This window comes from Cherax quadricarinatus, chromosome 8 (assembly GCF_038502225.1).
Source record: "Cherax quadricarinatus isolate ZL_2023a chromosome 8, ASM3850222v1, whole genome shotgun sequence".
Classification (NCBI taxonomy): Eukaryota; Metazoa; Arthropoda; class Malacostraca; order Decapoda; family Parastacidae; genus Cherax; species Cherax quadricarinatus.
This window is the reverse complement of record NC_091299.1, coordinates 22,758,553-22,785,421: the sequence shown is the minus strand read 5'-3', so window position 1 is coordinate 22,785,421 and position 26,869 is coordinate 22,758,553. Positions and strand designations below refer to the sequence as shown.

At 39.3% G+C, this 26,869-nt stretch overlaps 1 protein-coding gene across 2 annotated transcripts in view; it reads left to right on the top strand.

Moving 5' to 3' along the window:
- LOC128698618 (N-chimaerin) overlaps positions 1 to 25,460 on the top strand; it is a 98,626-nt gene extending 73,166 nt beyond the window's left edge. For both annotated transcript variants that reach the window (XM_053790961.2, XM_053790962.2), the window contains 4 exons: positions 1,569 to 1,751; positions 4,573 to 4,710; positions 5,221 to 5,326; positions 15,339 to 25,460. In XM_053790961.2, the coding sequence (XP_053646936.1) occupies positions 1,569 to 1,751; positions 4,573 to 4,710; positions 5,221 to 5,326; positions 15,339 to 15,531 (620 nt within the window). In that variant the 3' untranslated portion in view covers positions 15,532 to 25,460. The remainder of the gene's footprint in view (positions 1 to 1,568; positions 1,752 to 4,572; positions 4,711 to 5,220; positions 5,327 to 15,338) is intronic.
- The last annotated feature ends 1,409 nt before the right edge of the window (positions 25,461 to 26,869 follow it).

Here is a 26,869-nt window from a genome sequence, read left to right as displayed (position 1 = left end):
TGTGAGTAGTGAAGAGACCAGTGTTTGTGATGCTTGTGTGAGAAAGCAAAAAGAGCCAATAATTGTGGTATTTGTGTGAGTGCAGGTGGAACCAGTGTTTGTGGCTGCATGTATGTGAGAGGCACCATTGCTTGTGTATGAGTATGTGAGGTACCATTGCTTGTGCCAGTTTGTGAATGTAAAAGGGACCAAGTCTTGTTTGAGTGCAGGAGGGACCAATGTTTGTGCATGAGTGCATAACGAACCAATGCTTGAGTGCAGGACCAGTTACAATTTTTATTTTTTATAGACAATCTTGATCCAGTTAGAAGTTCAGTATTTGTGACATGCACTAGTTGTAGATGCAAATACATGTGGTACATACAAATATATGTTCTGTTATTTGTGCTAATAAAATCACACTTTTGGATCCTAGAGTAGCAAAAGAATATTGCTTGAGCATCAGGATTTTCGATCATCAAACTCTCCTCTTTGTATTGGAGAGGAATAAAAAATAATGTTTATAATAGAAGGTGTTTGATTAATGTTATAATCATTATTAAAATTTCCCCAAATTATCATATTTTATATTCATTTCCAATACAGCTACTGTATTGGAAATGAATATAAAATATGATAATTTGGGAGTGGACGTGTCAGCGGATGGGTCTATGAAAGATGAGGTGAATCATAGAATTGATGAGGGGAAAAGAGTGAGTGGTGCACTTAGGAGTCTGTGGAGACAAAGAACTTTGTCCTTGGAGGCAAATAGGGGAATGTATGAGAGTATAGTGTTACCAACGCTCTTATATGGGTGTGAAGCATGGGTGATGAATGTTGCAGCGAGGAGAAGGCTGGAGGCAGTGGAGATGTCATGTCTGAGGGCAATGTGTGGTGTGAATATAATGCAGAGAATTCGTAGTTTGGAAGTTAGGAGGAGGTGCGGGATTACCAAAACTGTTGTCCAGAGGGCTGAGGAAGGGTTGTTGAGGTGGTTCGGACATGTAGAGAGAATGAAGCGAAACAGAATGACTTCAAGAGTGTATCAGTCTATAGTGGAAGGAAGGCGGGGTAGGGGTCGGCCTAGGAAAGGTTGGAGGGAGGGGGTAAAGGAGGTTTTTGTGCGAGGGGCTTGGACTTCCAGCGGGCATGCGTGAGCGTGTTTGATAGGAGTGAATGGAGACAAATGGTTTTTAATACTTGATGTGCTGTTGGAGTGTGAGCAAAGTAACATTTATGAAGGGATTCAGGGAAACTGGCAGGCCGGACTTGAGATGGGAAATACAGTGCCTGCACTCTGAAGGAGTGGTGTTAATGTTGCAATTTAAGAACTGTAGTGTAAAGCACCCTTCTGGCAAGACAGTGATGGAGTGAATGATGGTGAAAGTTTTTCTTTTTCGGGCCACCCTGCCTTGGTGGGAATCGGCCAGTGTGCTAATAAAAAACAAAATAATAAAAAAAGATAGTAAAGGATGTTCGATTAATTCTACAAGCATTTCAATTTACAGCAATTATAGAAGAAAAATTTAGCTGGTATTTAATTGTTTAAGTTTATAAATATTTATCCCAGGCAAATATTTTATCTGCAGGTATATTTGGTGTTGATCTTACAACGAGCCTGGTGAGCCGAGGAGGCACGGGAGATGATGTTCCATCTGTTGTAACAGAGTGTATAGCAGAGGTGGAGGCACGGGGCCTGGCATCAGAAGGCATATATAGGATTCCTGGCTCACAAGATCAAATAGAAGCTCTAAAGTTGGCTTTTGAAAGAGGTAAAATATGTATTTTTTTTACTCTTATCAGCTGTCCTGCACCAAGGTAGGGGTGATCCCCCCAGAAAAGAGGAAGCATTCACCATCATTCATTCAATAGCATTTTGATAAAGGTGTGCAAACATCATAATTCAAATACCTCTCTGAGCTGTGACATTCCCACCTCACCTTTAGAGTATAGGCACTGTACTTCTCACCTCCAGGACTCAAGCCTGGCTAACCAGTTCCCCTAAATCTATCCCTTCATGAATATTACTTTGTTTACACTCTACTGCACCCGTTATGTCTCTCCCCCCCCCAGATGTTATATTCTAATGTATGCCTACTGAATGCTTGTGTCCCAATCACTGAAAATCTTATTCACACCCTCCAACCCCTTCCTGGGATATCCACTGCTCCTCCCCTCACCTGGGATTCATACACCTTGGTTATCCTATTCAGATCTGTCCTTTCTGTATGTCCAAACGACCCCAACAGCCCATCTACCCTCTGCATAATTTCTTTCATAACCCTGCTAATTTCTATGATTTTTGGGTCTAAACCTAATAAGCTGTTTAGGAAAACCTCTGTAATTTAGATTTATTTTGACCACTAGGAAGATATCCATTTATTTTATTTTTTTTTTCAATTTAGATTTTCTAAAATTTGACACCTGTGCATGCATAAGTCTGAATAATTGTGAATTTTTTTGACTGCTATCTTTGTAAGGTTATTCTTAATTAACTGGTTGGCTCAGAGCAATGGACTCGGAGCCTGAGAAGATGCTGTCATTGACAGAAAGAATTGGTTTGATTCATTAATGATCATTGATGTACTGTATATATGAAAGAAAGATAGAGAGATAGAGCCAAATATGCTACCTTGGGAAACCAATTTTTATTAGAAGAGTAGGCAATATAGTGTCATTTATCTACACTACTGATTGCTATTGCTTAGGTAAGATTGAAAAAAGTCATAGGTATGACCCCTGGCTTTTCTGATTGTTTTAAGAAGATTTTGAGGGAGCAATGTCTTTTTTTTTTTTTCAACAAGTCGGCCGTCTCCCACCGAGGCAGGGTGACCCAAAAAAGAGAGAAAATACCCAAAAAGAAAATACTTTCATCATCATTCAACACTTTCACCACACTCACACATTATCACTGCTTTTGCAGAGGTGCTCAGAATACAACAGTTTAGGAGCATATACGTATAAAGATACACAACATGTCCCTCCAAACTGCCAATATCCCAAACCCCTTCTTTAAAGTGCAGGCACTGTACTTCCCACTTCCAGGACTCAAGTCCGACTATATGAAAATAACCGGTTTCCCTGAATCCCTTCACTAAATATTACCCTGCTCACACTCCAACAGATCATCAGGTCCCAAGTATCATTCGTCTCCATTCACTCCTATCTAACGCACTCATGCATGCTTGCTGGAAGTCCAAGCCCCTCGCCCGCAAAACCTCCTTTACCCCCTCTTTCCAACCCTTTCGAGGACGACCCCTAACCCTCCTTCCTTTCCCTATAGATTTATATGCTTTCCATGTCATTCTACTTTGATCCATTCTCTCTAAATGACCAAACCACCTCAACAATCCCTCTTCTGCCCTCTGACTAATGCTTTTATTAACTCCACACCTTCTCCTAATTTCCACACTCCGAATTTTCTGCATAATATTTACACCACACATTGCCCTTAGACAGGACATCTCCACTGCCTCCAACCGTCTCCTCGCTGCTGCATTTACCACCCAAGCTTCACATCCATATAAGAGTGTTGATACTACTATACTTTCATACATTCCCTTCTTTGCCTCCATAGATAACTCAACGCACCACTCACCTTTTTTCCCTCATCAATTCTATGATTAACCTCATCCTTCATAAATCCATCCGCCGACACGTCAACTCCCAAGTATATGAAAACATTCACTTCTTCCATACTCCTCCTCCCCAATTTGATATCCAATTTTTCTTTATCTAAATCATTTGATACCCTCATCACCTTACTCTTTTCTATGTTCACTTTCAACTTTCTACCTTTACACACATTCTCAAACTCATCCACTAACCTTTGCAATTTTTCTTTAGAATCTCCCATAAGCACAGTATCATTAGCAAAAAGTAACTGTGTCAATTCCCATTTTGAATTTGATTCCCCATAATTCAATCCAACCCCTCTCCCAAACACCCTAGCATTTACTTCTTTTACAACCCCATCTATAAATATATTAAACAACCATGGTGACATTACACATCCCTGTCTAAGACCTACTTTTACCGGGAAGTATTCTCCCTCTCTTCTACACACCCTAACCTGAGCCTCACTATCCTCATAAAAGCTCTTTACAGCATTTAGTAACTTACCACCTATTCCATATACTTGCAACATCTGCCACATTGCTCCTCTATCCACTCTATCATATGCCTTTTCTAAATCCATAAATGCAACAAAAACTTCCCTACCTTTATCTAAATACTGTTCACATATATGCTTCAATGTAAACACTTGATCTACACATCCCCTACCCACTCTGAAACCTCCTTGCTCATCCGCAATCCTACATTCTGTCTTACCTCTAATTCTTTCAATTATAACCCTACCGTATACTTTTCCTTGTATACTCAGTAAACTTATTCCTCTATAATTTTTACAGTCTCTTTTGTCCCCCTTCCCTTTATATAAAGGGACTATACATGCTCTCCGCCAATCCCTAGGTACCTTCCCCTCTTTCATACATTTATTAAACAAAAGTACCAACCACTCCAACACTATATCCCCCCCTGCTTTTAACATTTCTGTCAATATCTTTAACTTAATTTTATCATGCATTGCAGATGGCAACCGGGTGAGCTTAAATGAGAAAGCAGTAGGGGACATCAATGTGGTTGCTGGAGTCTTGAAACTCTACTTAAGACTTTTACCCATTCCCCTTATTACCATTGATTGCTTCAATAAACTACTGGCAGCTTGCAGTAAGTGACAGTGTTTTGTAAGTTGTAATATTTACATAAAATTGTGATGTCTGTGCACTTCTGGCAAGAATGCTATTGAGTGAATGATGGTGAATGTGTTTACATTCTTTCAAGTTGCTCTGCCTTAATGGGAGATGATAGGTGTGTTAAAAATTATTTACTCTGTCATCATGTTTGATGAGGGAGAGTGGAGACAAGTGGTTGATTTATTGTAGTTATTGTGTGAGCAAGGTAACATAAAGGGATTTTGAGAAACTGGTTATTTAAAATGAACTTGAGTTATATAGGGTGTTACAGTTTAGATGGCCATTTGAAGTGTGATATTTGTGAATATCTGAGAAAAACAGCTAGAGAATCAGTGATGACATATGCATTTCTTTTGGGGAAACAGTTGATGTAAAAAAAAGAGTAACTTGTTTTACTTGTTTCAGGTATATCATGTAATTGAAGCATACTTATTTTTAAGGTTTTGGAATAGTTCATAAAATATTTTGTTTTTTCCTTTGGCAGAGTTAAGTGATCCAGTATCACAAGTGTCAAGTATTCAAGAGGCTCTCTTGACTCTTCCATCTGCACACTTTGCTACTCTTAAAGTTATCATCTCACATCTTGGCAGGTTAGTGTCCTTAGTTTTTAATAGCACTTAACCATTTTATATGTCTTGCTTTTTTTGTGGTGCTATTAAGATGCATCTTTCAGGCTTGGCAGGTCAGAATATGTTTGAGTGCTTACAGGATTTTAATGCTAAAGTGTGTAAAAATGTTGAGGAGGGAGTAGTAGGTAAATTTGGGGTGCCAGGGGTAAATGAAAATGGGGAGCCTTTAACCCTTTGGGGGTCAACAGGCCCTCTCCGAAACTCGTTCTCAGGGTCGGCCAAATTTAAAAAAAATTATTTTCTCTTATGAAAAGATAGAGAATCTTTTCCCGATCATAAAGACACCAAAAGTTTGAAATTTGATAGAAAACGTATGAAATTATGCTCTCGCAAAGTTAGCGGTCTCGGCGATGTTTACGCATCGGTGATTTTGCCCATTTTGAGCCCCATTTTCGGCCAATTTCGCTGTACTAGTCGACAAAAAACATGAATATTTCGCTAGAACTCCATTTTTTCTATCGAATGGGTGCAAGAAACCACCCATTTATGAAATTCAACTATCCAGTACAGTGGTCAGAATTTAGCAATTTTGCCAATTTCACACAAATTTCAAAAGATGCCAATTTCCGAATAGGGTCCAGAATAAACAAGAAAGACATTCCTGGCACTAAAATGACATTTCCTCTAGTCATTAGTCACGTCTCAAGGCCCCTCTTATATTCTTTTGCTTTCCATTTTGAATTTTTATTCTCACAAAAAATATAAGATTTACTGTTATGCAGACTACTGCATTAGTGTAAAAAATGGTATAAATATTATTGGTGCACTTGTGAAAGAATATTAGACTCACCAGTTGACGTGTATTGCACGCTTGGCACGATTTGTTTACTTTTGAAGTTTGGTAAAAATCGAACATTTCTGCTACTTTGAGCTCAATTTCAAGGCACCTTTCTTTGTAAAACCAGCCAAAATCATCTCAATTTCTGTAATATGTCTTCCATTCTATAAAATGAGACCAAGAAAACTAGAATACAACAATAAATACCATACGAAAATACACTGCAAAGTCGCTGATTTATTCCAAAAAAATGGTCAAAGTTTTTTTTTCTCATTATGCACTGTGTGCTGCAGGATTTTTTTTAGACTGTGCACACTGACCACATAGACCCATTCTTTCATATGAAGGCCTACCAGCTTTCTCCCACTAGATTTGAGGCCGCTAGAATTTATGCGTACTAGTACGTCAAAAACCCCTACGCGTAAAACGTACTAGTACGACGAAAACACTCAAAGGGTTAATTGAACTATGTGTAGAAAGAGATTTGGTAATAAGTAATACATCTTTTATGAAAATGAAGATAAATAAATATACAAGGTATGATATAGCACGTAATGAAAGTAGTTTGTTAGATTATGTATTGGTGGATAAAAGGTTAATGGGTAGGCTCCAGGATGTACATGTTTATAGAGGGGCAACTGATATATTGGATCATTATCTAGTTGTAGCTACAGTTAGAGTAAGAAGTAGATGGGATAAGAGGAAAATGGCAACAACAAGTAAGAGGGAGATGAACGTGTATAAACTAAGGGAGGAAGAAGTTCGGGTGAAATATAAGCAACTATTGGCAGGAAGGTGGGCTGGTGCAAGTATGAGTAGTGGGGGGGTTGAAGAGAGTTGGAATAGTCTTAAAAATGCAGTATTAGAATGTGGGGCAGAAGTTTGTGGTTATAGGAGGGTGGGTGCAGGAGGAAAGAGGAGTGATTGGTGGAATGATGAAGTAAAGGGTATGATAAAAGAGAAAAAGGTAGCTTATGAGAGGTATTTACAAAGCAGAAGTGTTATAAGAAGAGTAGAGTATATGGAGAGTAAAAGAAAGGTGAGAGTGGTGAGAGAGTGCAAAAGGAGAGCGGATGATAGAGTGGGAGAGGCACTGTCAAGAAATTTTAATGAAAATAAGAAAAATTTTTGGAGTGAGTTAAAGAAGTTAAGAAAGCCTATGGAACAAATGGATTTGTCAATTAAAAACAGAGTAGGTGGAGTTAGTAGATGGGGAGATGGAGGTATTGGGTAGATGGCGAGAATATTTTGAGGAACTTTTAAAATGTCGACAAAGAAAGGGAGGCGGTAATTTCATGCACTGGCCAGGGAGGTATACCATCTTTTAGGAGTGAAGAAGAGCAGGATGTGAGTATGGGGGAGGTGCGTGAGGCATGTATAATGAAAGGGGTTAAAGCAGCAGGAACTGACGGGTTCATGACAGAAATGTTAAAAGCAGGGGGGTCATAGAGTTGGAGTGGTTGGTATTTTTGTTTAATAAATGTATGAAAGAGGGGAAGGTACCCAGGGATTGGCAGAGAGCGTGTATAGTCCCTTTATATAAAGGGTCTATACACGCTCTCTGCCAAAAATTATAGAGGAATAAGTTTACTGAGTATGCCAGGAAAAGTGTACAGTAGGGTTATTATTGAAAGAATTAGAGGTAAGACAGAATGTAGAATTACGGATGAGCAAGGAGGTTTTAGAGTGGGTAGGGGATGTGTAGATCAGGTGTTTACATTGAAGCATAAATGTGAACAGTATTTAGATATAGGCAGGGAAGTTTTTATTGCATTTATGGATTTAGAAAAGGCATATGATAGTGGATAGGAGAGCAATGTGGCAGATGTTGCAAGTATATGGAATAGGTGGTAAGTTACTAAATGCTGTAAAGAGTTTTTATGAGGATAGTGAGGCTCAGTTTAGGGTGTGTGGAAGAGAGGGAGATTACTTCCCGGTAAAAGTAGGTCTTAGACAGGGATATGTAATGTCACCATGTTTAATATATTTATAGATGGGGTTGTAAAAGAAGTAAATGCTAGGGTGTTCGGGAGAGGGGTGGGATTAAATTATGGGGAATTAAATACAAAATGGGAAGTGACACAGTTACTCTTTGCTGATGATACTGTGCTTATGGGAGATTCTAAAGAAAAATTGCAAAGGTTAGTGGACGAATTTGGGAGTGTGTAAAGGTAGAAAGTTGAAAGTGAACATGGAAAAGAGTAAGGTGATGAGGGTATCAAATGATTTAGATAAAGAAAAATTGGATATCCAATTGGGGAGGAGGAGTATGGAAGAAGTGAATGTTTTCAGATATTTGGGAGTTGACGTGTCAGCGGATGGATTTATGAAGGATGAGGTTAATCATAGAATTGATGAGGGAAAAAAGGTGAGTGTTGAATTGAGGTATATGTGGAGGCAAAAAATGTTATCTATGGAGGCAAAGAAGGGAATGTATGAAAGTATAATAGTACCAACACTCTTATATGGGTGTGAAGCTTGGGTTGTAAATGCTTCAGCGAGGAGGCGGTTGGAGGCAGTGGAGATGTCCTGTCTAAGGGCAATGTGTGGTGTAAATATTATGCAGAAAATTTGGAGTGTGGAAATTAGGAGAAGGTGTGGAGTTAATAAAAGTATTAGTCAGAGGGCTGAAGAGGGGTTGTTGAGGTGGTTTGGTCATTTAGAGAGAATGGATCAAAGTAGAATGACTTGGAGAGCATTTAAATCTGTAGGGGAAGGAAGGCGGGGTAGGGATCGTCCTCGAAAAGGTTGGAGGGAGGGGGTAAAGGTGGTGTTGTGGGCGAGGGTTTGGACTTCCAGCAAGCATGCGTGAGCATGTTAGATAGGAGTGAATGGAGACGAATGGTATTTGGGACCTGACGAGCTGTTGGAGTGTGAGCAGGGTAATACAGTGGTCCCTCAATAATCGTCCATAATCCGTTCCTGGAAGTGGAACTATTATCAAAATGGACGATTTACGAATCAATTTTCCCCATAAGAAATAAAGTAAATTCAATTAATCCGTTCCTGACACCCAGAAGTATTAAAACAAATTTTTTTTACATGAAATATAGATGTAGTACATAAACAATACAGTGGCACATGATGAATTAAACATTAACAGAATAACACTTACCTTTATTGGCGATTCTTCTTTGTGTATGGAAGACTGGAGAATGAGACTGATTGGATGAATTACTGTTTGGAAGGGGAATCCCCTTCCATCAACACCTCGGGTACCAATTGCTTTTCTGGGGTTACTTCTCTTCTCTGTTTCTTAATGCCACTAGGATCACCTTGAGAGTCACTGGAGTCCTGTCTCGCAAAAAAAATGTTCAGAGAGCTCTGTTTCTGGCGTCTCTTTAAGACTTCCCTAAAATGGGCCAAGACTCTGTCACTGTACAAGTTGCCGATATGGCTTGCAACATCCTTCTCTGGGTGATGTTTCTCCATAAATCTTTCCATCCTACCCCACATTTCAAAAATCTCCTTAATTTCTGAAGAAGGCACCTTCCTCCATCTCTCTTCCTCCTCCTCTGCAGTAAGATTCAGAGCTGCCATCTGTTGCTGTTCCTGCTGAAGCTCTTGCAGCTCCTCAGTGGTTAGCTCTTTGTTGTGGTCCTCCACCAACTCTTCCACATCCTCCAAACTCACATCCAACCCCATGGAAATCCCCAGTGCCACAGTGGATTTAACAACTGACATAGGCTCATCAGGGTCAGCCCCAAACCCTTCAGAATCCCTCTTGTGGACACAATCTGGCCATAATTTTCTCCAAGCAGAGTTCAAAGTCTTGGTAGTCACTCCCTCCTAAGCCTTACCTATAAGGCTTACGCAATGGAGAATACTGGAATGTTCTTTCCAAAAATCTCGTAGGGTCAAGTGAGTGTCTGAGGTCACATTCAAGCACCTTTCAAACATTGCTTTGGTGTAGAGTTTTTTAAAGTTTGCAATGACCTGCTGGTCCATGGGCTGGAGGAGAGGAGTGGTATTCGGGGGCAAGAACTTTACTGTGATGAACCCAAACTCCTTCAGAATTAGGTCATCCAAGTTTGGAGGATGAGCAGGTGCATTGTCCATTACTAGGAGACACTTGAGATCCAATTTCTTTTCCAGGAGGCAATTCTTCACACTAGGGCCAAACACTTCATTGAACCACTCGACGAAAATTTCCCTCGTGACCCATGCCTTACTATTAGATTTCCAAAACACACACAATTTACTCTTCATAACATTGTTTTTCCTGAACACACTGGAGTTTTCAGAATGGTACACTAGTAATGGCTTCACTTTGAAATCCCCACTAGCATTAGCACAGAACATTAGCGTCAGCCTTTCTTTCATAGGCTTGTGTCCTGGCATTGCCTTTTCCTCTTGTGTAATGAAGGTCCTCTTTGGCATTTTCTTCCAAAAGAGGCCTGTTTCGTCACAATTGAACACTTGTTCAGGTTTCAGTCCTTCAGCCTCTATGTACTCCTGGAATTCATGCACATATTTTTCAGCCGCCTTGTGGTCCGAACTGGCAGCCTCACCAAGCCTTACCACACTGTGAATGCCAGTACGCTTCTTAAATCTCTCAAACCAGCCTTTGCTGGCCTTAAATTCACTCACATCATCACTAGTTGCAGGCAATTTCTTTACCAAATCTTCATGCAACTGCCTAGCCTTTTCACAAATAAGCGACATCATAAGACTGTCTCCTGCTAATTGTTTCTCATTTATCCACACCAATAATAACTTCTCAACATCTTCGAGTACTGGTGATCTCATTTTTGTCAGCATATTTACCCCCTTTGCAACAACAGCATCCTTGATTTCCTTTTTCTTGGCTATGATGGAAGATATGGTTGTACGGGATTTGTTATACATCCTGGCCAGTTCGCCCACACGTACGCCACTATCATATTGTTCAATGATGTTTTTCTTAAATTCAATCATATTGCTCACCTTCTTTACCAAAGGCTTGACACTAGGAGCTTTCTTTGGAGCCATGATAGCTTAATTAGTACTTAAATAACTTGCAAGCACTAAAATAAATGAAATATTTTTAAATATTTTGCTGGAGCACGTGAGGGGACTGTCGCTCACTGGTAAACAATGGCACACTGGCTGGGAAGGAAAGGCCGAAATGGACGACTTTCAGGCCGGACGATTATTGAGGGACCACTGTATTTAGTGAAGGGATTCAGGGAAACCGGTTATTTTATATAACTGGACTTAAGTCCTGGAAATGGGAAGTACACTGCATGCACTCTAAAGGAGGGGTTTGGGATATTGGCAGTTTGGAGGGATATATTGTGTATTTTTATACGTATATACTTCTAAACTGTTGTATTCTGGGCACCTCTGCAAAAAAAGTGATTATGTGTGAGTGAGGTGAAAGTGTTGAATGATGATGAAAGTATTTTCTTTTTGGGGATTTTCTTTCTTTTTTGGTCACCCTGCCTCGGTGGGAGACCGCCGACTTGTTGGAAAAAAAAAAAACACCCTGCTAATTTTCAGTTCAGTCACATGTTGTGAAACATTGTATGGTAGGTAAAGAATCCTCCAAGGATCTATTGTAAAGAATCCTGTAAGGATCTAGTGTAAGGAATCCTGCAAGGCTCTATTGTACAGAATCCTACAAGGATCTAGTGTAAAGAATCCTGCAAGGCTCTATTGTAAAGAATCCTGCAAGGCTCTATTGTAAAGAATCCTACAAGGATCTAGTGTAAAGAATCCTGCAAGGCTCTAATCTAAAGAATCCTTGGAGCATTAATATAAAGAATCCTTCAAGGATCTAATATAAAGAATCCTTCAGGGATCTAATGTAAAGAATCCTTCAAAGATCTAATGGTAAGAATCCTCCAAGGATCTAATGTTAAGTATCCTGCAAAGATCTAATGTTAAGAATCCTCCAAGGATCTAATGTTAAGAATCCTCCATGGATCTAATGTTAAGAATCTTCCAAGGATCTAATGTTGAGAATCCTCCATGGATCTAATGTTAAGAATCCTCTATGGATCTAATGTTAAGAATCCTCCATGGATCTAATGTTAAGAATCCTCCATGGATCTAATGTTAAGAATCTTCCATGGATCTAATGTTAAGAATCCTCCATGGATCTAATGCTAAGTATCCTCCATGGATCTAATGTTAAGAATTCTCCATGGATCTAATGTTAAGAATCCTCCATGGATCTAATGTTAAGAATCCTCCAAAGATCTAATATAAGAACATAAAGGAAGACCACTGCAGCAGGCTTGTCTGTTGGCCCATACTAGGCAGGTCCTTCACAATCTGTCCCACTAACAGAATATTTGCCCAACCCAATTTTCAGTGCTACCCAAGCAATAAACTTTGATAATTCTATTTACTCATGTGCAAGTTCCACTCAGATCCAACCCCTTTCACTTTCACTCATGTATTTTCCAACCTAAATTTGAAACTACCCAAGGTTTTAGCTTCAATAACTATACTAGGCAGACTGTTCCACTCATCAGCTAACCTGTTTCCAAACCAATACTTTCGTATATCCTTTCTAAATCTAAACTTGTCTAATTTGAATCCATTATTGCGAGTTCTGTCTCTTGGAGAGATATCCTCAAGACCTTATTTATATCCCCTTTGTTAATACCCATCTTCCACTTATACACTTTGATCATGTCTTCCCTCATTCTTCATCTTAAAAGTGAATGTAATTTATGGGTCTTCAATATTTCTTCATATGGAAGATTTCTAATGCTATGTGTTTATTTTGTCAATTTTCGCTGAATGTTTTCTAATGGATTTATATCCATTCTATAATATGGAAACCAGAACTGAGCTGCGTAATATAAGTGAGGTCTTACTAATGATGTAGTATAACCACTGGACTTCTGTTGATCACACTTCTTGATATAAATCCCAGTAGATCCAACCTACTCGGCATTATCCACCTGACTCCATCCTATAAATACTCACATACATTTCACCCAGGTAGATCTGTTTGTGACTTGATAAAGCCCACTGCGTGGGCGAACCATTGTCAATAAGGGATCACATTATACTGCTTATGTGTTTATTTTTCCAATCCATTTGCCTTATTATGTACGTTTAGGCATTGCTGTCTTGGTTTAAGGTTGCTACTTACCATAACCTCGAGTCTTTTTTGCATTCTGTATGACTAAGTTCTACATTATTTAGCTGATAAGTGCTAAGGTTATAAATCTACATTGAATTGCATCTGCCACTTTTCTAACCAGGAATTGAGTTTGTCTAAATCCTCCTGAAGTTCTGTGACATCTACATATGAATCAGTTATTCTACTTATCTTCGTGTCATCAGCGAATTTGTTCATATCACTAGTACATAATTTCTTCATCAAGGTCATTTATATATATAAACAACAATGAGCCTAGAACTGATCCCTGTGAAATGCCACTTGTTACGGATCTCCACCGAGATTTAAGCACTTGACCATTTTGTTTGTCTTACTTTTTTGTGGTGCTATTAAGGATCTAATATTAAGAATCCTTCAAGAATCATATAAAGAATCCTTCAAGGATCTAATATCAAGAATCCTTCAAGGATATATAGAGAATCCTTCAATGATCTTATAAAAGCATCCAAGAAGAGATATGGTTATTACTGTGAGAACCTAGACAGGAAGTTTTGTAGGAGGTTACTAGTATTTTCTAGATCCTTGGGTAATTATGAAGCTAATAAGGAGCTGAGCTAGTATTCTGTGTATCAGTCCTAATCCATGTTATGAATTTTTTTTATATTAATATTTCTTCCAGGAGGTGGCTATGTATTATTAATATGTGGATCCATGGATTGATTTGGTATGATAGAGCAGGTAATGGGAGTGTGTGACCATTTATTGATTAAAATTACCATTCTGGTATTGTACAGTTTAAAATAAAACATGTAAGAGCAGTATTTATTTATTTAAAAATTTGAGCACACATACAGAGGTACAACAAATACAGGTAAGAGCAGTATGCCAAAGCCACTTATACTATGCATAGCATTACGGGCTGGCTTAAAATTAACTTAAGATTAACTAAGCAATGATGAAATCAGTGATAAAACATTAATGTAAACAGGTTACTATAAAGCACAAGTGAGTATTACAAAGACAGGTCATATGGTTGTATGCATTGTTGTACATTCACTAGAATGGAGTATTCTGTTAGGTAGTGTATTTAAAAAATAATAAAGTTAGATTGGGTTTTAGGTTTAACATTTATGTGATATAATTGTGAGAAACATTTAAGATATACAATTTATAAGGTTCAGTTATTCAGTATTTATTTGGTTTTGGGTGAGTAAGTGATCTTTGAGAAGAGACTTGAATTTATAAACAGGTAGTGTTTCTTTTATATTTACAGGTAATGAATTCCAGATTTTAGGGCCTTTTATGTGCATTGAGTTTTTACATAGTGTGAGATGGACACGAGGAACATCAAAGAGTGATCTGTGCCTTGTGTTATGGTCATGTGTTCTGTTGAGGTTGGCAAGGAGATGTTTGAGGGGAGGGTTAATATCAGAGTTAAGTGTTCTATGTATGTAATAGGTGCAGTAGTAAGTATGGATGTTTTGTATGGTGAGGAGGTTTAGTGTATTGAATATTGGTGGAGTGTGCTGCCTATAGTGAGAATTTGTTATCATTCTAACTGCAGCCTTTTGTTGGGTAATTAGTGGTCTGAGATGGTTACTTGTTGTTGAGCCCCATGCACAAATTCCATAGGTGAGATAGGGGTAAATAAGAGAGTGATATAGGGCCAGGAGGGCTGACTGTAGAGCATAGTACCGTATCTTCGATAGTATGCCTACAGTCTTGGAAATTTTCTTAGAAATTTGTTGTATATGTGTATGAAATTTGAGTCTATTATCAAGGTGGATTCCTAAGAATTTTCCCTCTGTTAGCTTTGTGATAGGTGATCCGTTTATCATTATGTTAAGAGGGACATCTGTAGCTCTGTTACCAAACTGAATGAAGTAGGTTTTGTCAATGTTTAGTGTAAGTTTGTTAGTTCTCATCCAGGTAGATATTTTCTGTAATTCGGTATTTACAGTATTGGCTAGCGTGACTGGGCTCGGGTGGGAGAAGACGTATGTAGTGTCATCTGCAAATAGTGTGGGTTTGAGTAATTGCGAAGCATTTGGTAGGTCATTTATGTATAGGAGAAAGAGAATGTACAGTAATATGTAAGTGCATAAAAGGAGAATTTATTGTAATGTTTTTTCCAGGGTGTATGAACATTGTGCAGTGAATAAGATGAGTGCTACCAGCCTGAGCACAGTCTTTGCACCCACACTCATCCAATCTATTGCCTTTGGTGATGATATTCGACCAGCAGATTTGCTTGCCTTAGCAAACACCGCTCAAGAACCAAGAGTTGTGGAGGCACTCATTGTCTACCACCGAGATATTTTTCCATGAGATACTTTTTGTAATGTACTGTAAGTTTCTTATTATCCATTATGGAGGTATTCATTGTCTACCACTAAGATGTTTACCCATAATGTTTTTGTAATGCACTCTGTCTTCTTAAGATCCACTTAAAAAACTTTTGTTTTCAAACATTTGTGTGTCAAGTAACTTGTGCCTTTTCTATATTAGGTCAGACTATCTCAAAATGTGTTTTGGAGTAAGATTAAGAAATGCATATAACCATTATACAATTATAAGTGCTCTTTTGTGATATCTGCTCTCTAAACAGTGTACCAAACTCTAAATTCTAGATGACATTTAAAAAATATGAAGATTAAAACAAGTGATATGAGTGACTATTGTGTGTAGATAAATAATGGTTTAAAATGTATATTCTTTTAGTTCAAATTTGTGTGATGAATGCAAGTGTATAGTCTTTTTTCGTCTCAAGAGAGGTACCTTCATGCCAGTAAGGGTTCATAATCCAAGGACCTTGATCTAGTCTTCCTATGGACTGAGCTAGAATTCCTCCCATTCCCCAGGTGCTGTATGTCCACTATGGTTTAGCACTTCCTCCCTAATTAAAAATGTTGTGTTCAAGAATATGATGTATGAGATATGTGTTAGATGGGAAAATATGCAAGTTTCAGTGTGATGATAAACCATTTCTTTTTCTCATATAGTCCCTTCTTGGGGGGGAGGGGGTCTTGATACTGGTAAAGGTTTTTGATCCTAGGAATTGGAACCATCCTTACTCATGCCTGATTACCTTCTTTTTCATAGGTGCTGTATAAGCTTTACAGGTTTATTGGTTCATTGCAATAATAATACTAGTTCATGTTTAGTTTGCAAAGGTACAGGTATTATTCTTATAATAAAAAACAAAGTGCTAAACCTACTAGGGTCATGCAGTGCAAAGGTACAAGAAAGATGTTGTTCATTTTGGTAATTGGGCATTTGTTTATCCTCAGTTGCTGGTGACAAAATAGCATTTTGACTATTTTGTTAGTTTAGGTACAAACTGATAGTTTTTGCAAGTTGTCCTAGCAGTGAAGTTTGTATATTAATTAATGAGGTCACATAACCCTGCTTATTTGCTGAAAAGACCAAGCTGAAGGAATGAAGAAAGGAGACAAACCCTGTGAATGTAGGAAAAGTATGACAAAGTAAATGCAGGTATACAAATAATTTGCTCCAACTTAAGGTTTACTGCATTTGTGTATTGGATAGTAAGTTTATTGGCCACAAGCAAACTGAGTGCCTCTTCTCTTCTTGAATATATTTTTCTGGCTATAGTTGCACTTCAGGGCCCACTTGGTGGTCAGTTACATTTTATTCATCTCCACATTACTATTTTCAATAAATTCTTCACACATGGTGTTCTAAAAGTTTCAGGAGTGCTGTACCCATCTTCATATCCAGGTTAAGGATATTGGGCTCCCAGAGTGAGCACAGAGTCCCACTTGTTGGTTTCCAAGGTAATAATTAAGTGGGTATTGAGACCACACTATAATAGCCTTCTGCTTCATAGTGACCTCTTGGGCTACATAGATTAGTTTTTAAATGGGAGGCTGCAGCCCAGTGGACATACAGCAAATGCAAGGATTTTCACTTCGAGATGATTCTCTTTAGACTGAGGATATGACACATGCTTACTGGTGATCTTGCTCTTTTCTGTGCATCTTGTGGTATACTACTGACTGGCATATTTTAATGGCTTACAATCGAGTTCAGTAGCATTTTATGACCACCTAGGTGCATGTAGAAACCTTGGGCAAATTTTCAGGGATTCTTTTGGTGTTATTGACATGGTGTGTTTTAAATTGACTTTGGATATTTAACTCTGATATTAGAAGAGTGATTAATGTGTGCTTGTTAGTGTGATTTTGGGGGTTATAGCTTGTGTGTGTGTGTGTTAGTTACCATTTTGTCCTAGGCACATGTTGATTAGACACTAGGCCTGTTTTTTTTTTTTTTTTTTTTTTTTTTGTGTGTGTGTGTGTGTGTGTGTGTGTGTGTGTGTGTGTGTGTATACACTCATATATTTGTACTCACCTATTTGTGGTTGCAGGGGTCGAGTCATAGCTCCTGGCCCTGCCTCTTCACTGATTGCTACTAGGTCCTCTCTCTCCCTGCTCCATGAGCTTTATCAAACCTTGCCTTAAAACTATGTATGGTTCCCACCTCCACTACGTCACTTTCTAGGCTATTCCACTACCTGACAACTCTATGACTGAAGAAATGCTTCCTAACTTCCCTTTGACTCATCTGAATCTTCAACTTCCAATTGTGACCCCTTGTTTCTGTGTCCCCTCTCTGGAACATCCTGTCTCTGTCCATCTTGTCTATCCATGCAGTATTTTATATGTCGTTATCATGTCTCTCCTAACCCTCCTGTCCTCCAGTGTCATCAGGCCGATTTCCTTTAACTTTTCATCGTAGGATATTCCCCTTAGCTCTGGAACTAACCTTGTCGTAAACCTTTGCACTTTCTCTAATTTCTTGACGTGCTTGATCAAGTGTGGGTTCCAAACAGGGGTGTGTGTGGGGATGTACTCACCTATTTGTACTCACCTATTTGTGGTTGCAGGGGTCGAACATAGCTCCTGGCCCCGCCTCTTCACCGATTGCTACTAGGTCCTCTCTCTCCCTGCTCCATGAGCTTTATCATACTTCGCCTTAAAACTATGTATGGTTCCCGCCTCCACTACTTCACTTTCTAGGCTATTCCACGGCTTGACTACTCTATGACTGAAGAAATACTTCCTAACATCCCTTTGATTCATCTGAGTCTTCAACTTCCAATTGTGACCTCTCGTGTCTGTGTCCCATCTCTGGAACATCCCGTCTTTGTCCACCTCGTCTATTCCGCTCAGTATTTTATATGTCGTTATCATGTCTCCCCTGACCCTCCTGGCCTCCAGTGTCGTCAGGCCGATTTCCCTCAACCTTTCTTCGTAGGACAATCCCCGTAGCTCTGGGACTAGCCTTGTTGCAAACCTTTGCACTTTCTCTAATTTCTTGACGTGCTTGACTAGGTGTGGATTCCAAACTGGTGCTGCATACTCCAGTATGGGCCTGACGTAAATGGTATACAGAGTCTTGAACGGCTCCTTACTGAGGTATCGGAACGCTATCCGTAGGTTTGCCAGGCGCCCGTATGCTGCAGCAGTTATCTGATTGATGTGCGCCTCAGGAGATATGCTCGGTGTTATACTCACCCCCAGATCTTTTTCCTTGAGTGAGATTTGCAGACTTTGGCCATCTAAACTATATTGTGTCTGCGGTCTTCTTTGCCCTTTCCCAATCTTCATGACTTTGCATTTGGCGGGGTTAAACTCAAGGAGCCAGTTGCTGGACTAGGCTTGTAGCCTGTCCAGGTGTGTGTGTGTGTGTGTGTGTGTGTGTGTGTGTGTGTGTATGTTTACCTGGAGAGAGTTCCGGGGGTCAACGCCCCCGCGGCCCGGTCTGAGACCAGGCCTCCTGGTGGATCAGAGCCTGATCAACCAGGCTGTTGCTGCTGGCTGCACGCAAACCAACATACGAGCCACAGCCCGGCTGATCCGGAACTGACTTTAGGTGTACTCACCTAATTCACCTAATTGTGGTTGCAGGGGTCGAGACTTGGCTCCTGGCCCTGCCTCTTCACTGATCGCTACTAGGTCCTCTCCCTCTCTGCTTCCTGAGCTTTGTCATACCTCTTCTTAAAACTATGTATGGTTCCTGCCTCCACTACTTCACTTGCTAGGCTGTTCCACTTCCTGACGACTCTATGACTGAAGAAATACTTCCTAACGTCCCTGTGACTCGTGTGAGTCTTCAGCTTCCAGTTGTGACCCCTTGTTTCTGTGTCCCCTCTCTGGAACATCCTATCTCTGTCCACCTTGTCTATTCCCCGCAGTATCTTGTATGTCGTTATCATGTCTCCCCTGTGTGAGTGTGTGTGTGTGTGTGTGTGTGTGTGTGTGTGTGTGTATGTATGTATGTATGTGTTAGCATTTTGTACTAGGCACATGTTGATTAGACACTAGGCCCGTGTGTGTGTGTGTGTGTACTCACCTATTTGTACTCACCTATTTGTGGTTGCAGGGGTCGAGTCACAGCTCCTGGCCCCGCCTCTTCGCTGATTGCTACTAGGTCCTCTCTCTCCCTGCCCCATGAGCTCTATCATACCTCGCCTTAAAACTATGTATGGTTCCTGCCTCCACCACATCACTTTCTAGGCTATTCCATGGCCTGACTACTCTATGACTGAAGAAATACTTCCTAACATCCCTTTGATTCATCTGAGTCTTCAACTTCCAATTGTGACCTCTTGTGTCTGTGTCCCATCTCTGGAACATCCCGTCTTTGTCCACCTCGTCTATTCCGCGCAGTATTTTATATGTCGTTATCATGTCTCCCCTGACCCTCCTGGCCTCCAGTGTCGTCAGGCCGATTTCCCTCAACCTTTCTTCATAGGACAATCCCCGTAGCTCTGGGACTAGTCTTGTTGCAAACCTTTGCACTTTCTCTAATTTCTTGACGTGCTTGACTAGGTGTGGATTCCAAACTGTGTGTGTGTGCATGTGTGTGTGTGTGTGTGTGTGTACTCACCTATTTGCACTCACCTATTTGTGGTTGTGGTTACAGGGGTCGATTCTTAGCTCCTGGCCCCACCTCTTCTCTGGTTGCTACTGGGTCCTCTCTCTTCCTGCTCCATGAGCTTTATCAAACCTTGTCTTAAAACTATGTATGGTTCCCGCCTCCACTACGTCACTTTCTAGTCTATTTCACTGCCTCACAAATCTATGACTGAAGAAATACTTCCTAACATCTCTTTGACTCGTCTGAGTCTTCAACTTCCAATTGTGACCTCTTGTTTCTGTGTCCCCTCCCTGGAACATCCTGTCTTTGTTCACCTTGTCTATTCCATGCAGTATTTTATATGTCGTTATCATGTCTCCCCTGACCCTCCTGTCCTCCAATGTCGTCAGGCTGATTTCCCTTAACCTTTCTTCATAGGACATTCCCCTTAGCTCTGGAACCAACCTTGTTGCAAACCTTTGCACTTTCTCTAATTTCTTGACGTGCTTGATCAAGTGCAGGTTCCAAACTGGTGCTGCATTCTCCAGTATGGGCCTGACGTACACGGTGTACAGTGTCTTGAACGATTCCTTACTAAGGTATCGGAACGCTGTTCTCAGGTGTGTGTGAGAGAAGTATACGTTCTCACAGTAACTAATAACATTATTTTCAACGTGTGTATGTGTGTGTGTGTGTGTGTGTGTGTGTGTGTGTGTTTGTTTCTACTCACCTAGTTGTGGTTGCAGGGGTCGAGGCATAGCTCCTGGCCCCGCCTCTTCACTGGCCGCTACTGGGTCACACTCCCTGCACCATGAGCCTAATCATACCTCTGCTTAAAGCTATGAATGGATCCTGCCTCCACTACATCGCTTCCCAAACTATTCCACTTCCTGACTACTCTGTGACTGAAGAAATACTTCTTAACATCCTGTGATTCATCTGTGTCTTCAACTTTTCAACTGTCCCCCCTTGTTGCTGTGACCCATCTCTGGAACGTTATGTGTCTGTCCACTTTGTCAATTCCTCTCAGTATTTTATATGTTATCATGTCCTTCCTATCTCTCTTGTCCTCCAGTGTCGTCAGGTCGATCTTGCTTAACCTCTCCTTGCAGGACAAACCCCTTAGCTCTGGGACTAGTCTTGTTGCAAACCTTTGCACTTTCTCCAGTTTCTTTACGTGCTTGGCTAGATGTGGGTTCCAAACTGGTGCTGCATACTCCAATATGGGCCTAACGTACACAGTGTACAGGGTCCTGAACGATTCCTTATTAAGATGGAGGAATGCTGTTCTTAGGTTTTCTAGGCACCCATATGCTGCAGCAGTTATTTGGTTGATGTGCACCTCAGGAGATGTGCCTGGTGTTGTACTCACCTCAAGATCTTTTTCCTTGAGTGAAGTTTGTAGTCTCTGGCCCCCTAGACTACTCCATCTACGATCTTCTTTGCCCTTCCCCAATCTTCATGACTTTGCACTTGGCGGGATTGAACTCCAGGAGCCAATTGCTGAACCAGGCCTGCAGCCTGTCCAGATCCCTTTGTAGTTATGCCTAGTTCTCATCCAATTGAATTCTTCTCTTCAACTTCACATCATCTGCAAACAGAGACACTTCAGGGTCTATTCCTTCCGTCATGCCGTTCACAAATACCAGAAACAGCACCGGTCCTAGGACTGACCCCTGTGGAACCCCACTCATCACAGGCGTCCACCTCTTCACTGGTCACTACTAGGTCACTCCCTTCCTGCTCCATGAGCTGTATCATACCTCTTAATTAAAGCTGTGTGAGTGTGTGCACATGCACTCATGTACCCTTTTATTGAGAAGACCACTGAATGATCTCTTAGTTCCAGTGCAGTGTAAATTTAAAAATTTCCTTTCTGCCCTTTCAATAAATAGTTTTTCATGAATGTGGCTGTGCTGGGCTGGTCGTGGACCAGGCCATGGTGCCTAGTCCGTGACCACCATCTTGGTGGTCACAATGTACAGAGGCTTAACTAAGCACTGCTGTGTGTGTGTGTGTGTTAGCCATGCATGGTGATCCATGTACTCCTTGCTTCTGCTTACTTGGAAGTTGAGAATTTAGGCCGTTAATATAAACATATCCTCCATTTTCAGGAGAGAATTTTGGCTTAATAACATTGACCAATACCTTCAGCAGTACCTGTAATGATCTGATCATTGGAAACAAAAGTTCAACAAATGTATTTTGTGACATTTGTGATTATAGATAAGTTTACTGCTAATGTAGATTGGCCAAATGAAGTATTAAAATTGCCTTAAATATTTTAGCTATACAATTTAGAATGTAGGCATAGAAAGTACTTGAAAATTGGGTCACTATTTTGCACACACTCACTCATTACTGGAACAAAGGTAAGTAAAATGTGAAAAGTAAGAATTAACCTTTACAAGTAATAGAGAAATATTTTCTGGTGTCTCAGTTTATATGGGCAAGAGCAACACATGAGTGTGAGTGTTTACTGTGTGTTCTTCATTATTGTACCTATTTGTAGCTACAAGAAGAGAATATTATTATTGCATATTCAAGAGGAAGTACTAAACTCCTGTGGGTCGTACAGTCACAGCCGCAGAGCAATGCTTGTGATGAGCATTTGTGTTTAGTTCATCATAATTTTTTTTTTTTTTTTAAGGTTTCCCTTAAATGTAAATCATACAATTTTTTTTTTCTAGATCCTTCCCAGCAGTCTTTATGAAAAAATTTTTCTGATGTCCTTTTGTCATCACTTTTTTTTTTGTTGTTTACATTTTGTATGCTGAAGGTGAGGAGATAAAACCTTCCTTTTCTATTTACTGCACTTTTTATGATCTTATGTTTGGTTGTAGAAACTCCTACTGTCTGCCATTGAGGGTATTCTTCTGTTTCCAGTCTTCATCTTTCTTAACTTTGGGAGTCATTTTGTAGCACATCTTGTACTTGTTTTGAAGGGCAAATCATATTCCAACTTCATATGAGGTCTGCATCCACTGTGCCATGGTTCAGTTCATTCCATTTTTATGCTGAAATGTTTCTTTTGATATTCCTGTGACTTATTTGGGAGAGTAATTTCCAACCATGCCATTGTTCTTCTCTTGTCTTTGAATCCATAACAGTTTTGCCCCAAAGACACACTTTCCAAGTTCAGGGTTTAATATAGCACCTAAACATCAACTTTTTAGGTCTCACAAATTTTACCCAGACATATTATGTCTGTTCCTTCAGCCTGTGTAGGTTTTCTCGGTATTGAACTGTTTAACCCTTTGACTGTTTATGTATAGTATTTATCGTTGTATTCGCATTTTCATGGTCTTAGGTGATAAAATGGAAAACATATTACAGAAATAGAGATGATTTTTATTACTTCCACGATGAAAACGACCTTGAAACTGAGCTCAAAGTAGCGGAAATGTTTGATTTTTACCAATGTTCAGGAGTAAGCAAATCACACCGCACGTCCAATACACATCAACTGGGGAGTCTAATATTCTTTCACTAGTGCACTGATATTATTTATACCAATTTTACAATAATGCAGTAGTCTGCATAACAGTGAATTTTGAAATTTTTTGTATGAATAAAAAATCAAAATAGAAAGCAATAATAATATAACAGGGGCCTAGAGATGTGACTAATGAAAAGAGGATATGTTATTTTAGTACCAAGAATGTCTACCTTGTTTATTCTGGGCCCTATTTTGAAATTGGCATCTTTTTTTATTTGCGTGAAATTGGCCAAATTGCCAATTTCTGACCACTTTATTGAGTAGTTCAAATCGGTAAATGGGCGGTTTCTTGTACTCAACTGATAGATAAAATGGAGTTCTAAAGAAATAGCTATGAGTTTGGTCAACTGGAACAACGGAATTGGCTAAAAACAGGGCTCAAAGTCGGCAAAATCGCCGATACGTATATGTCGCTGAGACTGCTAACTTCGCGGGAGCGTAATTCCGTGAGTTTTCTACCAAATTTCGAACTATTGGTGTCATTACCATCGGGAAACGATTCCCTATCATTTCATAAGATTTTTTTTTTTTTTTCAAAAAATTTATCGACATAGAATGACAGTTTCAGAAAGGGGCCTGCTACAGTCAAAGGGTTAAGTGTGTCAAAATATCTCTTCTTTTCTACCTTGTCTGTTCCCTGGAGTATCTTGTATGTTGTGATTATATCCCCTCTTTGCTCTTGTAGAGGCATGGCCTTGTGCTTGCATGCTTCGTAGATCATTCCATTCATTTTGGAAATCAGTCTTGGATACATTCCTTTGGACTTCGTTTTATTTCATTCAAGGGGGAAATGACTATACTGGTGGAAGGCTTTTGTTATAGGTGGACCCACCCTCTTTCTTCAGTCAAACTTGATTACCTCCTGTTCCCCAGGTTCATGCAACTCTTACGGGCTTAGTGCTTCCTCATGAATATAATTAGTGTTTTACCTGTTTTACCAGGTGAGAGTTGCACAACAGCTTTAAATTAAACGTCAGTTTCCTAAAACCATTTATACAAACTAAAAGTAATTAAAAAGTGTATCTAAAATTAGTTCTGTTCTCAACACTATAACATAAATGTTTCATAATGTGTATTAAAATATATTTAATAAATTATATACCATTTTTACTAATTAGATATGGGTATATTAATTATTGTGATATGGTAACTGGTGGGCAGGTTTTTGTCTCTCATTTATTGTCATCCAGATCACATACTTATTCTTACTTGCTTTAAAAAGAAGCAGTTTATGATTTATGCTTTGTGGATTAAATTTTACAGTGTGAACTTTTTTTGGGCTCTGTATGGTACTAAACTTGTCATGAGATTGAATCATAATCCTAAACGAATGCCTGCAAACACTGGTTCTAAATAGAGTGCTCGAAAGTAGTCTAGTGATAGTCATCAGTTAGATGAATCATAGCACTGCTCTATAGATCGCTGAGAGATAGTTATATAAAATCTCCACTCTGTGCACTTGTAAATTTGTGCTAACCTTATTGCAATGAGTAGTATCATACCTTATACATGAACAATAAAAGCAATATATATATACACCTACCATCCGACTTACGACCGAGTTCGGTTCCGAGAAACCGGTCGTAAGTCGAAATGGTTGTAAGTCGAACTTTACTACTGAATGTCAACAAAACATTTTTGTAATGACTTTATTTTATTGTTTTATTTTTGTATTTCATGTTTTACTTTACTTTTTATGTTGTTAGTACTGTATTTTATACTGTAAGGTTTAGGATAAACACTGTGTACAACACAAATAGTTGTTTATTTCCCAGAAATTTGGCATAAAAAACACGGTCGTAAGTCGAGCAGGTCGTAAGTCAGATGGTAGGTGTGTGTGTGTGTGTGTGTGTGTGTGTGTTTGTGTGTATATATATGTATATATATATATATATATATATATATATATGTATATATATATATATATATATATGTATATATATATATATATATATGTATATATATATATATATATATATGTATATATATATATATATATATATATATATATATGTATATATATATATATATATGTATATATATATATATATATATATATATATATATATATATATATATATATGTATGTATGTATATATATGAAGGAAGGCGGGGTAGGGGTCGGCCTAGGAAAGGTTGGAGGGAGGGGGTAAAGGAGGTTTTGTGTGCGAGTGGCTTGGACTTCCAGCAGGCATGCGTGAGCGTGTTTGATAGGAGTGAATGGAGACAAATGGTTTTTAATACTTGATGTGCTGTTGGAGTGTGAGCAAAGTAACATTCATGAAGGGGTTCAGGGAAACCGGCAGGCCGGACTTGAGTCCTGGAGATGGGAAGTACAGTGCCTGCACTCTGAAGGAGGGGTGTTAATGTTGCAGTTTAAAAACTGTAGTGTAAAGCACCCTTCTGGCAAGACAGTGATGGAGTGAATGATGGTGATAGTTTTTCTTTTTCGGGCCACCCTGCCTTGGTGGGAATCGGCCAGTGTGATGATAATAATAATAATAATAATAATAATAATAATAATATATCTTTCTTTCTTTCAACACACCCGCCGTATCCCACCGAGGCGGGGTGGCCCAAAAGGAAAAACAAAAGTTTCTCCTTTTACATTTAGTAATATATACAGGAGAAGAGGTTACTAGCCCCTTGCTCCCTGCATTTTAGTCGCCTCTTACAACACGCATGGCTTACGGAGGAATAATTCTGTTCCACTTCCCCATGGAGATAAGAGGAAATAAACAAGAATAAGAACTAGAAAGAAAATAGAAGAAAACCCAGAGGGGTGTGTATATATGTGCTTGTACATGTATGTGTAGTGACACCTAAGTGTAAGTAGAAGTAGCAAGACATATCTGAAATCTTGCATGTTCATGAGACAGAAAAAAAGACACCAGCACTCCTACCATCATGTAAAACAATTACAGGCTTTCGTTTTACGCTCACTTGGCAGGACGGTAGTACCTCCCCGGGCGGTTGCTGTCTACCAACCTACTACCTATATAATAATATATATATATATATATATAATGTACACACTTACACTTAGGTCACACTACACATACATGTACACGTTTATTTATACACACTCATCTGAGTTTTCTTTGATTTTATCTTAATAGTTCTTGGTCTTATTACTTTTCCTTTTATATCCATGGGGAAGTGGAATAAGAATCTTTCCTCTGTAAGCCATGCGTGTTGTAGAAGTCAGCTAAAATGCCGGGAGCAATGGGCTAGTAACCCCTTTTCCTGTAAAGATTTCTAAAAAGAATAAGAAGAAGAAAA